Source organism: Paroedura picta, chromosome 4 (assembly GCF_049243985.1).
Source record: "Paroedura picta isolate Pp20150507F chromosome 4, Ppicta_v3.0, whole genome shotgun sequence".
In the NCBI taxonomy this organism is placed as follows: domain Eukaryota; kingdom Metazoa; phylum Chordata; class Lepidosauria; order Squamata; family Gekkonidae; genus Paroedura; species Paroedura picta.
Genome location: NC_135372.1, coordinates 98,330,084 through 98,342,387, shown reverse-complemented (window position 1 = coordinate 98,342,387; position 12,304 = coordinate 98,330,084). Strand labels below are relative to the sequence as shown.

Sequence of the window (12,304 nt, the reverse complement as noted above, 5' to 3'; positions counted from 1 at the left end):
ATGTTCAGGCTTCAAGGCACACTGGAAGAGATGCCAGCTGGCCATGCCTTTCTACCATGCCCTCCCCCCCCCCCCCGCAGAAGTGACATGCTGCTGGAAGTGACATCACCCCGACACGACTGATCTGCATTGCTAAGGTTGTCAACTTCCAGGTGGGACCTGAAGATCTCAAAGAATTACAAACTAATCCACAGCCAAGATCCTGCATTGTTGGGAAAGAAAGCCATATAGATGGGAAATTCACACAGACACAAATCCTGGTGAACTCCAAAGTCTTTTTTAAAAACCTCTAAAAAAATTGTTTACATTGTGCATAGCATCATCACAAATAAAATAAAATGCTTGTTAAATGAGACGTTAGTTTCATTTTTGTATGTGATATTCTGCGACATTTATTTCTGCTGCCCCCCCCCCAAGCCCTGGAGCTCACCAGGGTTCTAGTTTGCTAGGCCCAGCCAGGTCCCTCTGCCACCACCACCCAAGACCCAGAGCTCACCAGGGGCCTTCCATGGCCTAGCACTTGCCCCCCCCCAGGTTAAACAAAATCACTCTCCTCGTTCTTCAAGCCACCACTGACACAAGTTGACTTGAAGTGAGAGCAGCTTTGGCTGGCAAAGGTTTGAATGCCCAGGACCTCTTCTCTTTCCATCCCTTCCAGGCCCATCATTGGCCACCAAGGGAGGGGGTAGGTTGACCTGCCCATATAAGTGGGGAATCTTAATTTTAATTAAAATAAATAAATAAATCCCCCTGATGCCATAGCACACTGCAGCACACTGATATGCCATGGCACACTGTTTTAGAATCCTTGCCTTAAAGACTTCCTAATTTATTATGGCATTAGTTTTTTGTTAGCCAGAGTCCTGTTTGTTTGATGCATGAGAAGTTTCTCTGACTTTAGCACTTCTATGCCATAATAAATCTGTTCATCTTTATGGTGCCATAGTACTCTTTAGCTATCCTGATGGCATAGTTATGGTTTTTCAAGATAGCTTTTATTTTGCTGATAAAGTGATTGTCCCAGTGTAAAACATAGTATCTTTTACAGTGCTTCATGTGTTTTTGTTCAGTAACCAAGCAATTTTGTAAATTTACTCTTCATGTATCTAATGGAGACAGTCACATAGGCAAGCTAGTAAAGCAGTAAAGCACTTAAAAGTTGTTGTCTGAGGTAGGGCATTTCTTTAAAGCAATGGGTTTTTCCAGATCATCAGTGGAAACACCCCCTTATACACATTCAACAACAACATGCTGCTCAGGTCACCTTTTGAAATTTCCATCTAGAGATGTACTGCAAATACTTAACAATTACCTATATGTAACATTTAAGGAAAGCTGTTTCAGATATAACTGACGTTGAACTTGTTGGTCTTGGGGCTACCACTGGACTCAGACTTCTGTTCCTTAATTCTTGTATTTTTGTGCTGATTTACTGCCATTCATTGATTCTAATAACTGTTTCGATCCTATCTCAGCTATACTTGCCAGATAATTATGCATCTAAACTCTAAATAAACCTTCCTAACAATTAGCATCCACCCCTGTTCCTCTCTCTACCTATATGTGATTGTTGAGGAAAGCTTATTCCTTGAATAAAACTTTGTTGGTCTTAAAGGAAACATTGTTTCACTTCACAATTATATTACATTTCCAAAGGTCCAAAGTATTTTGCATGCTCTTAGAAGAATGCTGTAAGGTTAGTAATTATTTCCATATTACCCTCTCCCCAAATGTGAAGAATGAGATTGGGTGAATAGAAACATGTGTCAGGCTGCTAAGCACATTAATTTTAACGAGGGGATTGGTATTGAAAACTCTTTCTCACTATTACAGTGTCCCAACTTTTTAAAAAAGCTGCCTTTGAAGCACAAGGAAAGCTTGGGTATAAATTTTTATGTTACTTCTTTTCATCCTAGTTAACACAATGCTCTAATGATGATTGATAGTGATTTTTAAAATAATGTTTGTAATGATTTTACTAGTTAATTTTACAGTGATACTGATTTTATGATGGTTTAACAGAAAGGAAAGATATATTTAGTGATTTTTATTCTGCCTTTGCTCTTGGCAGTTCTGCTCTTCACACTTAGCAGGCCAGAATTCTGAAAAGTACCAGATATTCTTCAATTTTAAAATGTTGGTTTCAAAAACAAGAGATGTGAAACATTGACATCCTGTGGAAATCTACTTTTTCTGTTCATTGGGCAGAATATAAAGGGCAGTTCTTAATGTTTTGAAATTGAAATAGTTGAATTTCTAACAGACATAGGTAATATCAGAGAATAAAGCAGTGGCTAGGATCATCATCTTATAAAAATATATAGTGCTGGTAAAGGGCAACCAAAGTGACCAGGGAGTTGGAGGGAGAAAAAGTGTGGAAAAAAATACTGAAGTTTTTGTTGCTTTTCAGGCCCATTGTGCATGCACATCTTTTTTCTCCAGTATATTTATTCTGCAGCTACAATGGGGGGGGGGGACTTTTCTAAATTGGAGTGGAAAGTGTCTTTGACCTAAGGGGGGGGGGAAGCGGGTAGCATCCAATTTTTATAAAAATTACACAATATGTGCCTTCCATTTAAATTCTCATTATTCAGCTTGCATTTTAGCATTAATTAATTGAATGAAAGGGAACTGAGAGAAATTCAAGCAAAGGAGGAAAACCCAATGTTGAAAATGACCAGACATTTTTTGTGTCTGTCCTGTTCAGGTTGCACATTTTTTTACAAATGGATTGATCCCAAGTGATTCTTAAGTCCCGTGGTTTGCTGAAAGTCCATGTTAGGCTTCTGGAGACTGCCAAAATTTGCCCCCACCTAAAAAAAACCTTTGTTTAGTAAAGCATTAAAAGAAACAATATTTTCAAAACTTTAGGCTTTCCATTCCAGTATCTTCTGCTTCACCTCTCATGTCAATTTCATTCTGCACTGACAATTCCCCCCTTTATTTTGTTTGCATGCAGTACTGAAATCTCTTTTTTTTTCTTTTCCCACTGGGGATGCTACCATTTCTCTCCTCTCTGATCTCCCTTTCAAGTAAATATCAGTAGAAAACTAAAGTTTGCACAGCTCTTTTTAAACTTCCCCCATTTTAAACATTCCCCCATCCAAGATTAGTGAGAGTCTCATATTGATATATTCATGCCACTTGTAAAAATATTTTAAATTTAAAACAACGGGAAAATGGAGCTTGTACACCGATGAAGGGGGGAGAATGGCAGAAGGTGCAGAATGACTCAACAGGGATTATACAGTACGGTCTGCAGGATGGGACATTCCATAATCAAGGAGACAAAACTTGGCTTTTAGAACTAACCAGAAACCTAAAAAAAGAACTGATGCAAAGCCTAAGTGTTAATATGGTACATTATATAGTGCAAAATTACATAGCAGCATACAGTTTACAGCAAACTATACAAAATAGTGTAGAACAGTCCCTAATAATTTGTCCAAGTACTTTTGTGCATCATTTTGTACAGTGCTACTCTACTGCCTGGGTAGAAAAGTAATCTTGAATAATTCAGTTTTGCATGGTTTACACAGAAGAATAGGAACCTGGGCTGACTTCTTAGGCAGTCTGTTCCATCAGGTGGGAGGTCACAATGTACACCTAGTTGTTGATTTTTGCCCATTTGTAGATTGGCAACTATAGAATATCCGCTCAGATCAGTGAAGCTGCCCTGCAGAGCATAGGGGAATAGGTGGTCTCAGATATAAGGGACCGAGGCAATGAAGGGCATCATATGTGGTAGACAATAATTTAAATTGAGCATAGTAACTGATGGATAGTTAGTGGAGTGACTACAGAATGGGAAACAAGGTGATTCACTGGCAATTACATATATTGGTTCAAAATGCAAGTGCCCAATCCCCCATCCCTCCGAGATGGCAGCCTTAACAGAAAATCATTATTGCTACATCTGATATAAACCACTTGCACATGGAAGGTATTGGAAAGTGGCATGCTGTTTTAATTGATTGCTTTTCTACAGTAAAGTAGTGCTTCTGTACATGATCTTATCATATTTCCTGCGACTTTTCTAGATATGATCCTCTACAGTGTTTTGGGAAAAGATCTTAGCAAAGCCTAGGTGGCTCCCATGTTAACAGAAAAGTCTGGATCTTCCAAATTCTACCTAAATTCACATAATTTGACTCAGTTTCCTATGATGACCATTTCCCCTGAATTCTTTTAAAATTTATGCAGTTTAATAGAATTATAGCATTATAGAGCTATAATCTATCAGATTCTCTGAATTATCAGTTTTTATCCTTTAAAAAGTCTTGAGCCTCTTTCATTGTGCCTTTCATATGCCTTTCCTCTCTGCAATGACGGGGATTTATGAAAGATGGGAATTCAAAGAACTCAATACACAGGTTGTTATAATGCAATAACAATATTCCACTGCTGATTTAAGAAACCAGGGGCATGGGAGGATGGCTCCTGCCATGGAACTGGGGCAGAAAAAAATCAGGGAAACCTGCTGTGTGAAACTGCTGTTCCTGCTCTGCTGTATTTGCTGTCACAGTAGTAATGGGGAAATTACATAAGCCCATCCCTGTGTACAAAACACTGTAGATGCTAGAGCCTATCGCTGTATTCTGTTGTTTTGATCAGCAAAATTCTAACCGTGGTATCACTACTTACTAATGAAAGATGTATCATAGTCTTTAAAAGAGGCAAACTTACTAGCAGAACAGAATCACAATATTAAAAAGCAGCAATAGACCATATTTCAGTATACAGCCTTAGCAACCTGTTTCAAAGAGCTGGGACCCTATCATGGCACAATCCTATATAGATACTGTTGAACCACTGTCAGTGGTTGTGGCATTTCAAAAAAGTTGTACAATCGTATTGGCCCACACAAAATCCCAAAACAAGAAACCCAGATAATGCTTTTTATTAGGACCAACTACCAGCAGATGTGGCAATTCAGAGACAGAGCAGTCAGGGAGGCTCTTTCGCTACGCACAAGTCTTGTGAACCTGCAGGCTTGCTCAAGCTAGCATATGCCAGAGGAATGCAACATTAGTTCTCCGTGGAGCTCCTCACCTCTTGGGCATGGCTACATGTCCCTGACTCCCCCCCCCCCGCCCGCGGAAAGGCAGCAATATGGAATAAGCAGCCATGAAATTAGGAGTGGAGACGTCTGGATGAGTCCACATTTGCGGTTAGTGCTAGTGTTGCAAAGAACATTCTGGCAGGGAAATGTTGCCGGGCTGGCATGGGTACAAATCTCCTCCCCTGGGTTGCCACGCCCGGCCTAGAAGCGGGTATCAGAGGCGACCATGCCTCCTCCTCCTCCTCCTCCCTTCCGCCCTCCCGGAGGCGGGCCCGCGCCTGGCCCCATCTATCCCGAAAGTCAGCCCGCTGTACATTCATTGCTGACAGTGCGGCGGGGAGGAGGTTCGCCGAGGGAGGGGAGGCGGCTTTGCTGGGCTCCCTGCTGCTGCTGCTGCTGCTGCGGGGGGATCCAGGCTGCTGCTGGGCTGCGAGTTCCTTTGCCTCTCCCTCCCGCTTGCCGGGCCCGCCCGCTTCCCTTCCTGCCCATCATTCCCGTCCCCGGACACATGGAACTGTTGTGCGTGGAGGGGGTGATCCGGGCGAAGCGGGACCCGACGTTATTAGGTAACCGGCGCGTCCTGCAGAATCTGCTGAGGCAGGAAGAGCGCTACAGCCCCAACGTCGCTTACTTCCAGTGCGTGCAGAAAGAGATCCAGCCCTACATGCGGAAGATGTTGGCTTTCTGGATGTTGGAGGTCTGTACAGGATCTCCGAAAATCGGGGTTTCCCCTCCCAAGTCGCCCGAGCCCAGCGAGCACGTTTTCCCCTTACGCCTAATCCCACAGGCGCCCCTTTTGCCGTGTTTACTCGGAAGTGACCCTCGTTGATTTTAAGGGAGTTTACTTCCAAGCAAGCATCTTTAGCACTGCGCCCGAGCCGAGGCATGTTTACTCAAGTAAATTCCACTTGAGATCACTGGAATTTACACCCCAAGTAAGCATGCATTGGGCTGCGGCCTTAGTTTCGGGGGGGAGGGGGGCGGCAAGATCCATTGTGGGAGATTCCGTCGCTCGTGAGAACAGGAGGGATTCTTTTAGAACTGTGGGGGGTGGGTTGTGTTTTGTGAGAGGGGGGAATTTACGGAGGTTGTTAGCGGCAAAAAGTGGTGCGCAGTAGAGCAAGGATTCGCAGGCAGAAGTCTTCTCTTTCTGGGGGGGGGGGGGTTGCTGACTTATTCAAGAGGGCTTTTCTGCGCCTGCAGCGGATAGGGTAGTACTGTACAAAACGATCCACGAATTGCTAGGGACTGGTCTATACTACCGTGTAATCCTGTGGATTGGCACCACTCTGTGAAATCTGCCCTGAGCCCCGTTGAGAAAGGGGGACTATGAATGAATAACGTACATAAAATGGATTATTTGAAAAACGGGGGAACTGGAAGATAAAAACTTGGTCATGTCCCTTCCAGTGTCGCCTCTCAGTATTGGGCGTCAACTGAAAGGCACCTATTACCGGTGGGGGTGGGGCGGCTCTATCTATGCTAATATGAACCTTTCCCAGGCAACCTGTGAGTGTGTGCGTGGGGGGGGGGTCCACTCGTCCTGTCTGATCATGCCACTGACGGTGAACTGATACAATTGTAACAATTAATTTTAAACTTTCAAACTAGGGTGCCCAACTGCAGAGAAGGGGAAAGGGAGAAGAGTACAGAAATATCTTGTTCTGTTTTTAAATAATTTGTTTAGCATGGCAATCACAGATACTGTGAAAACATAGTATTAAGAGAAAAGCATTCAGTACAAAGCAAATCTCTTAATTTGTTTGGCTGGTTTGTAAATAGCCACTAGCCCATCATCTGTAGGAAGCAAGAGTCACCTCAATAACTCCATGCAGGGAAGCATTTATAAATTGGAAACTAAGCGAGATTTTTTGAAAAAGAAAGTCTGACAACAAAAGAAATGTGTGGGCAGGTGGGCTACTGAATGCTTTTTTTTTTATTCCACAAGTGACTCTTGGTTCATATTCTGACACCATTTGATAGCTTCCTCCCTGCAAGCTCCATTCCTTTCAGTCACATATGCATTGAGACTGGCTTTGTGACATTATGCCTGCAGGAAGAGTAATTTTCAAAACCAAGTTCTGATTTCTGTGTTTTAAATCTGAAATGTCTCTAGCTTGTGTTCACTGGGTGCCAACCAAAATAAAATTTCTTCTACTCTGGATTGAATAAATTGGACCAAATTGGTCCGGTGGTTTAAATGTCTCAAAAGGGACAGGCTCATGAACACAGAAAGCTGCTGTATCCTGAGTCAGTACTGAACCATCAGGGTTAGTATTGCCTGCTCCGACAGGCAGCAACTCTCCAGGGTCCCAGGAGGAGATATTTAACGTCACTTACTACCTGATCCTTTTAACTGGAGATGCTACTCTACTGAGGACTGAACTAGGACATTATGTTTGCAAAGTAGGCATTCTGCCACTGGGCCACAACACCACAGAATTTTACAAGGTACTCATTTTACAGATTGAACACACTTTGATTCTCCCTTCAAAAAATGAAGTAAAATCTAAAGCATTAAAGGATTCCACCATCCACCCTAAAATTACCATATATGTTTAACATGAAAATTGTCTGATAGAAAATGCTTTTTTAATTCCTTTTTTATGTCTGGACCATTGCAGTATCTGTGTGCTTGGTTGGTTAATGTATATCTTCTGTGAAGAAATGGACTGCTATTTCTATTTTACATGTGAGAAAGTGTGGCCAGTGACTTAGCCAAGTTTTCAGAAAGCCTGTGGCAGAGCAGGGAGCTGTACTTTGATCCCTGTGTAGCATCTTAGGCACCTGTACGCCTTGTTTCATCTTTACAAAAAGACAAAAGTATTTTGACAGTATTTTCAAAGCCTTTGTAAAACCTGAAGCAAATAATTTCTTGATTTATAAAACTTCCTCTCTTTCTCTGGGTTTTGTCAGGTTTGTGAGGAGCAGAAGTGCGAAGAGGAGGTTTTCCCCCTGGCCATGAATTATGTGGATCGCTACCTGTCTTGTGTCCCCACTTATAAAAACCACTTGCAACTTTTGGGTGCTGTCTGTATGCTTTTGGCCTCCAAGTTGCGAGACACCATGCCACTGACAGTGAAGAAACTCTGCATTTATACAGACAATTCTATCACACCATGCCAAGTTTTGGTAAGCTCCTTTCCTGCTCTTCCATTATGAAAGTCAATCTCTGAGATTCCTAGAGAGCTGACTTTTGTAAAAGTTGCAAAATGTGTTTTAGAACTGAATTGATGAAATGCAGACACTAGAGCATTATGACTACTTCCAATAGTACTTCTCTTTGTAAATCAGCAACATAAAAACCAGGCATAAATTAATCTTCTAGTATATAAGAGGTACTCAATAGCTGTCTTCCCTGTTCACTTGATGCTCAAGGTTTTTCCCCAGAGGGCTGGACTGTATGCTATGATGCTTAGTCTGATAGTTCCTTTCTTATTAGCATGCCAGTTGCCAGACTAAGCACTCATTTAAAATGACCACATACATGGGATGCTTTGGTAACAACTTTGTACCAATATCATAGCCATTGTTGCCCATGTAAGCTACTTACAGACTTTCAAAAGTAGTTTTAAATCATATTTTAATCCATAAACTTAAGCATGTGTGGGAAAATGCCTAACAACCATGAAATTCTTCTACATCTACAGCATATATTTAATTAGTTTTTTTGGCTAGAGTCATTGGTTGAATGTGGTGCTGGTTTTCTAGATACTAAAAGGAAAAAGCACCTCCAGGGAAGATGTGCTGTCCTTGGTTTGCTGTGATTTTACCTTTCCATTGAGTAACAAAGAGGGTTTCTTTGGCATAACCACTCTCAGTTTCACAGCTCTCATCCAAGGCCAGGACCTTTAATTCTTATTGCTAAGTTCTCTGAAAGGAGGCAACCAAAGAGATAAAAATGACAAATTATTGAGGTTCCAAAAGTAACAACAGCCTTCAAAACAGCTGCAGCTGCTGGCAAGAAATGTTGAAACTAAAAAAAGGCAGGTGTCGAATGTAACCTTCCTAATTAATGGCTTCAGCACCATCATGGATGGCTAACTGAAGAGCCCAATGAACTACACATCATCCGGGGTAGAAAGCTGCCAACAGGGTTCAAGCTGCAGTGCAGGATGGTAGATGATTTCTGGGATGGGAGAGATGGGAAGGTCTGGCTAGCATCGTTCTACTACTCTCTCTGTTTCAAATCTGGGTAATAAAGCTTAGGCATGCCAGTTTTATCCATGTTGTTTTTTAGTGCAGTGAGGTGATAACCCTTCATTTGAGAGACACAAGCCTCACTGAGGGAGGAGAACTGTTGTTGAGGAGCTCCTATAGAAACATCCATATGGAATCATCCATCTCCATCATACAGAATCACCCATTTCATGTTAGCAGGTTGGATTGATTCTACACTGTGGTGATTTAAGTCCCCCCAAAATAGAAAAATCCTTACTGTTTGAATCATGTTTTCAGTTTCTGAATTTGGATATCTCTTGGAGAAAGGCGTATTCCAGTCAGTTGTTCTTACTATAAAGCAAACCTATTCACAATTTAAAAAGATTCAGGTAAGTAGCCATGTTGGCCTCATGCAGCCGAACAGAGCTGGAGTTCAGGGGTACCTTTAAGACCACAACACTTTTTTTCAAGGTATGAGCTTTCACGTGCATGCACCCTTCTGCAGCTACATATCTGGTTTACATCAAAGGAAATGTACACACCCATTAAATAATACTATGGCGGTCTTAAAGGTGCCACTGGACTCCAACGTTATTCTGCTGCTTCAGATCAACACAGCTACCTCTTTGGATCTATTCACAGTTAATTACTTCCCCAGCCAGGGTTTTGTTAAACCCTGGGATTTCTTGAAAGGTTTCCTGAATGGGCAGTTCATTAATTTTTAATATATTTTAAAATATTTTAAAAATGTGTTAAACATTTCTCAGGTGATATGACCATATTTGGCCTCCCAAAATGGCCAGTGATGGGCCTGGAGAGGGTGGGAAGGGGAGGGGCCCTGGGCGGCAGGTACATAATTATGTTTCCCAACCATATTCTACACACGATTGTGCCACTCCTGGAGTTTCTCAAAGCCTAAAGAGTGTTCAGGGGTTTTTCAACTTTAAAACAGTTAAGGAAGACTGGTCTAATTTTTCATATTCTCTTGGAACATAATTCAAAAGAACAGCAAGTTGTTTTCACTAGAGAATTTATCGTTGCTTAGAAGAGCAATTGTGCAGTCAAGAATTTCTGTTTGGCTCTCTGTTTGGCTGTAAGAAAATATGCAAAATTGACAATTGTTTCATATTTATAGAGCTTGACCTCAAAAGTTTTGTCCCTAATTTATTCTTTTACATAGAGATGTAGGCTTCAATTCAGGTTCAGTTCACAAGAATTATGAATGTAGGCTTTAAAAAGTCTATAATGCATTTCTGGTATCTGTAAGGAACTTTTCATATAACTGAATTTTTAAGAAAAATAAACTGATTTAATTTGAAACCCCATTTTTTATTTTAAAAAGGATTGATTTTTTTCCACCCTCCATGTCAGGATACCAACATTCATTGGACAAGTTTCTTTCATTGTTTATTTCACTGAAAGAGTTTGTTTCCTGGAGGAAATCAGGGTTAACCACCATTTGTGCAATAGCATACTGAGATTAGGATCTGGGAGGTCCATGTTCAAATCCTCTTCACTGTTCATTCCTCACAGTCTTTGTGATAAAATGGGGGATGGGGAACCATGTGTGGTGCTCTGAGCTCCATGGAGGAAAGGGAGAGTAGATATATGATAAATCTAGTTGAGACTTTCTGGATGGATGCTTCTTGAGGTAATATCTTAATAGGTTTTCTTTCTTGGTGGTACAACACAAGTGTGAGATTAGAGAGATCATGGCAGAGTTAGCAGTCAAGTTTTTTAGACAGGTGAATCTCTTTTACTTCATGCATCTCTCTTTTTGGCACATACAAATTGTTTATTTACTTTAGCAAAGGCAGAGGTGGATTTTATTCCATGTAAACACTGACATTCAGTGAGGTGGGAATTGTCCATCTAAGAATAAAGGCCTCCATTTGCAAGCATTTTGGTTTGCTGTAAGTTCATCCTTCCTCTTTTAGCAGGCTCCATGAAAGCAGTTTCCTCTCATTCATGTAGGTATTTGGCAAGTAGAGGTCATTCACTCTGTACCTGTAATGACAGAATATGACAATTACTGACAGGTGGATCTTTCTGTTCACAAAGATTTAGAAGGCAGGAAAAGTGTTGATGAAGAATGAGAAGGTCCGTCCTATCCAGGTTTCCGCCTGCTTGAATATGGTATTCACATTGGTCAGGGTGCTAAAAACTAATGTTTGTTTGAACCAGGAATAAAAATGTTCTAGATTTCAATATTTTAAAACTGAACATTTCTGTCTATTGAAGAGGTTATTGTGTGGCCAATGGCTAAGAAAGAAAGGGTGGATTTCTTTGGCATACCAGAATGTGGATCTTTTTCCGCACAGAATAAATTCAAAGCCACTGAGCAATGCCCAGTAATGCTTCTAGGTGAGTAGAACAGAAAGGACTGTGACTTTGCCTCTTGAGACTATCTCTGGTCCTTCAGTGGAGACCTGTAAGTTGTCAGGAGGAAAAGTAGAGTATAAATATTTTAAATAAATGTCAGCATTATTCTTATTTCTCTCCTGCTCTGAGAATATTACCAGCGCTAAGAAAGGCCAGTGACCCCCTTGGAAACACTGGATGGCTTTTGCTTCTGGGACTGACAGTGTTAATACTTCACTTACGCAACCCTAAAGAGCTGCTACTTCTCTCTTGTGTGCTGACAATGGCCCATGCCCCTATTTCACAGCTGGGCAAGTGAGAGTGATCCAGGGAGAGGAAAGATAAAGTACCTTCATCAAGGTCTGGACAATGGCTACATCCTGGCTATTTCTCAGGATGTAGCATCAAGGCGGCTCCCTGCTGGCTCCTGGAAGGAAAGCCTCCTCACTCTCCCAGCATGTCAGTTTCCTCCTTGCAGAAGAGGATGCCTGCTTGACACCCTCTCAGAATCATGATGAAGTTATTCTTAGTAGGAGGAAATGATGCAACAAGGAATTTATCCACTTGAAGGAAACTGAGTTTCCGCACAAGGGTATTATCTAAGATGCTTTTCGCTTTTCATTCAGCCAGTTTGCTTTATGCACATTTAGCTGCAAAAATAGTCAAAGGGAAGATTGAATGTCAGCAGATCACAGGGTCTGTAGCTTGATGGGATCTGCT

At 41.5% G+C, this 12,304-nt stretch overlaps 1 protein-coding gene across 4 annotated transcripts in view; it reads left to right on the top strand.

Annotated features, from left to right (window-relative positions):
- CCND3 (cyclin D3) overlaps positions 1-12,304 on the top strand; it is a 91,438-nt gene that overhangs the window by 60,172 nt on the left and 18,962 nt on the right. Inside the window, exons 1-2 of one of the 4 annotated variants that reach the window (XM_077334576.1) lie at positions 5,381-5,628; positions 7,979-8,194. In XM_077334576.1, coding sequence (XP_077190691.1) covers positions 8,024-8,194 — 171 coding nt within the window. In that variant the 5' untranslated portion in view covers positions 5,381-5,628; positions 7,979-8,023. The other 3 variants (XM_077334574.1, XM_077334577.1, XM_077334575.1) reach the window with 3 other exon arrangements.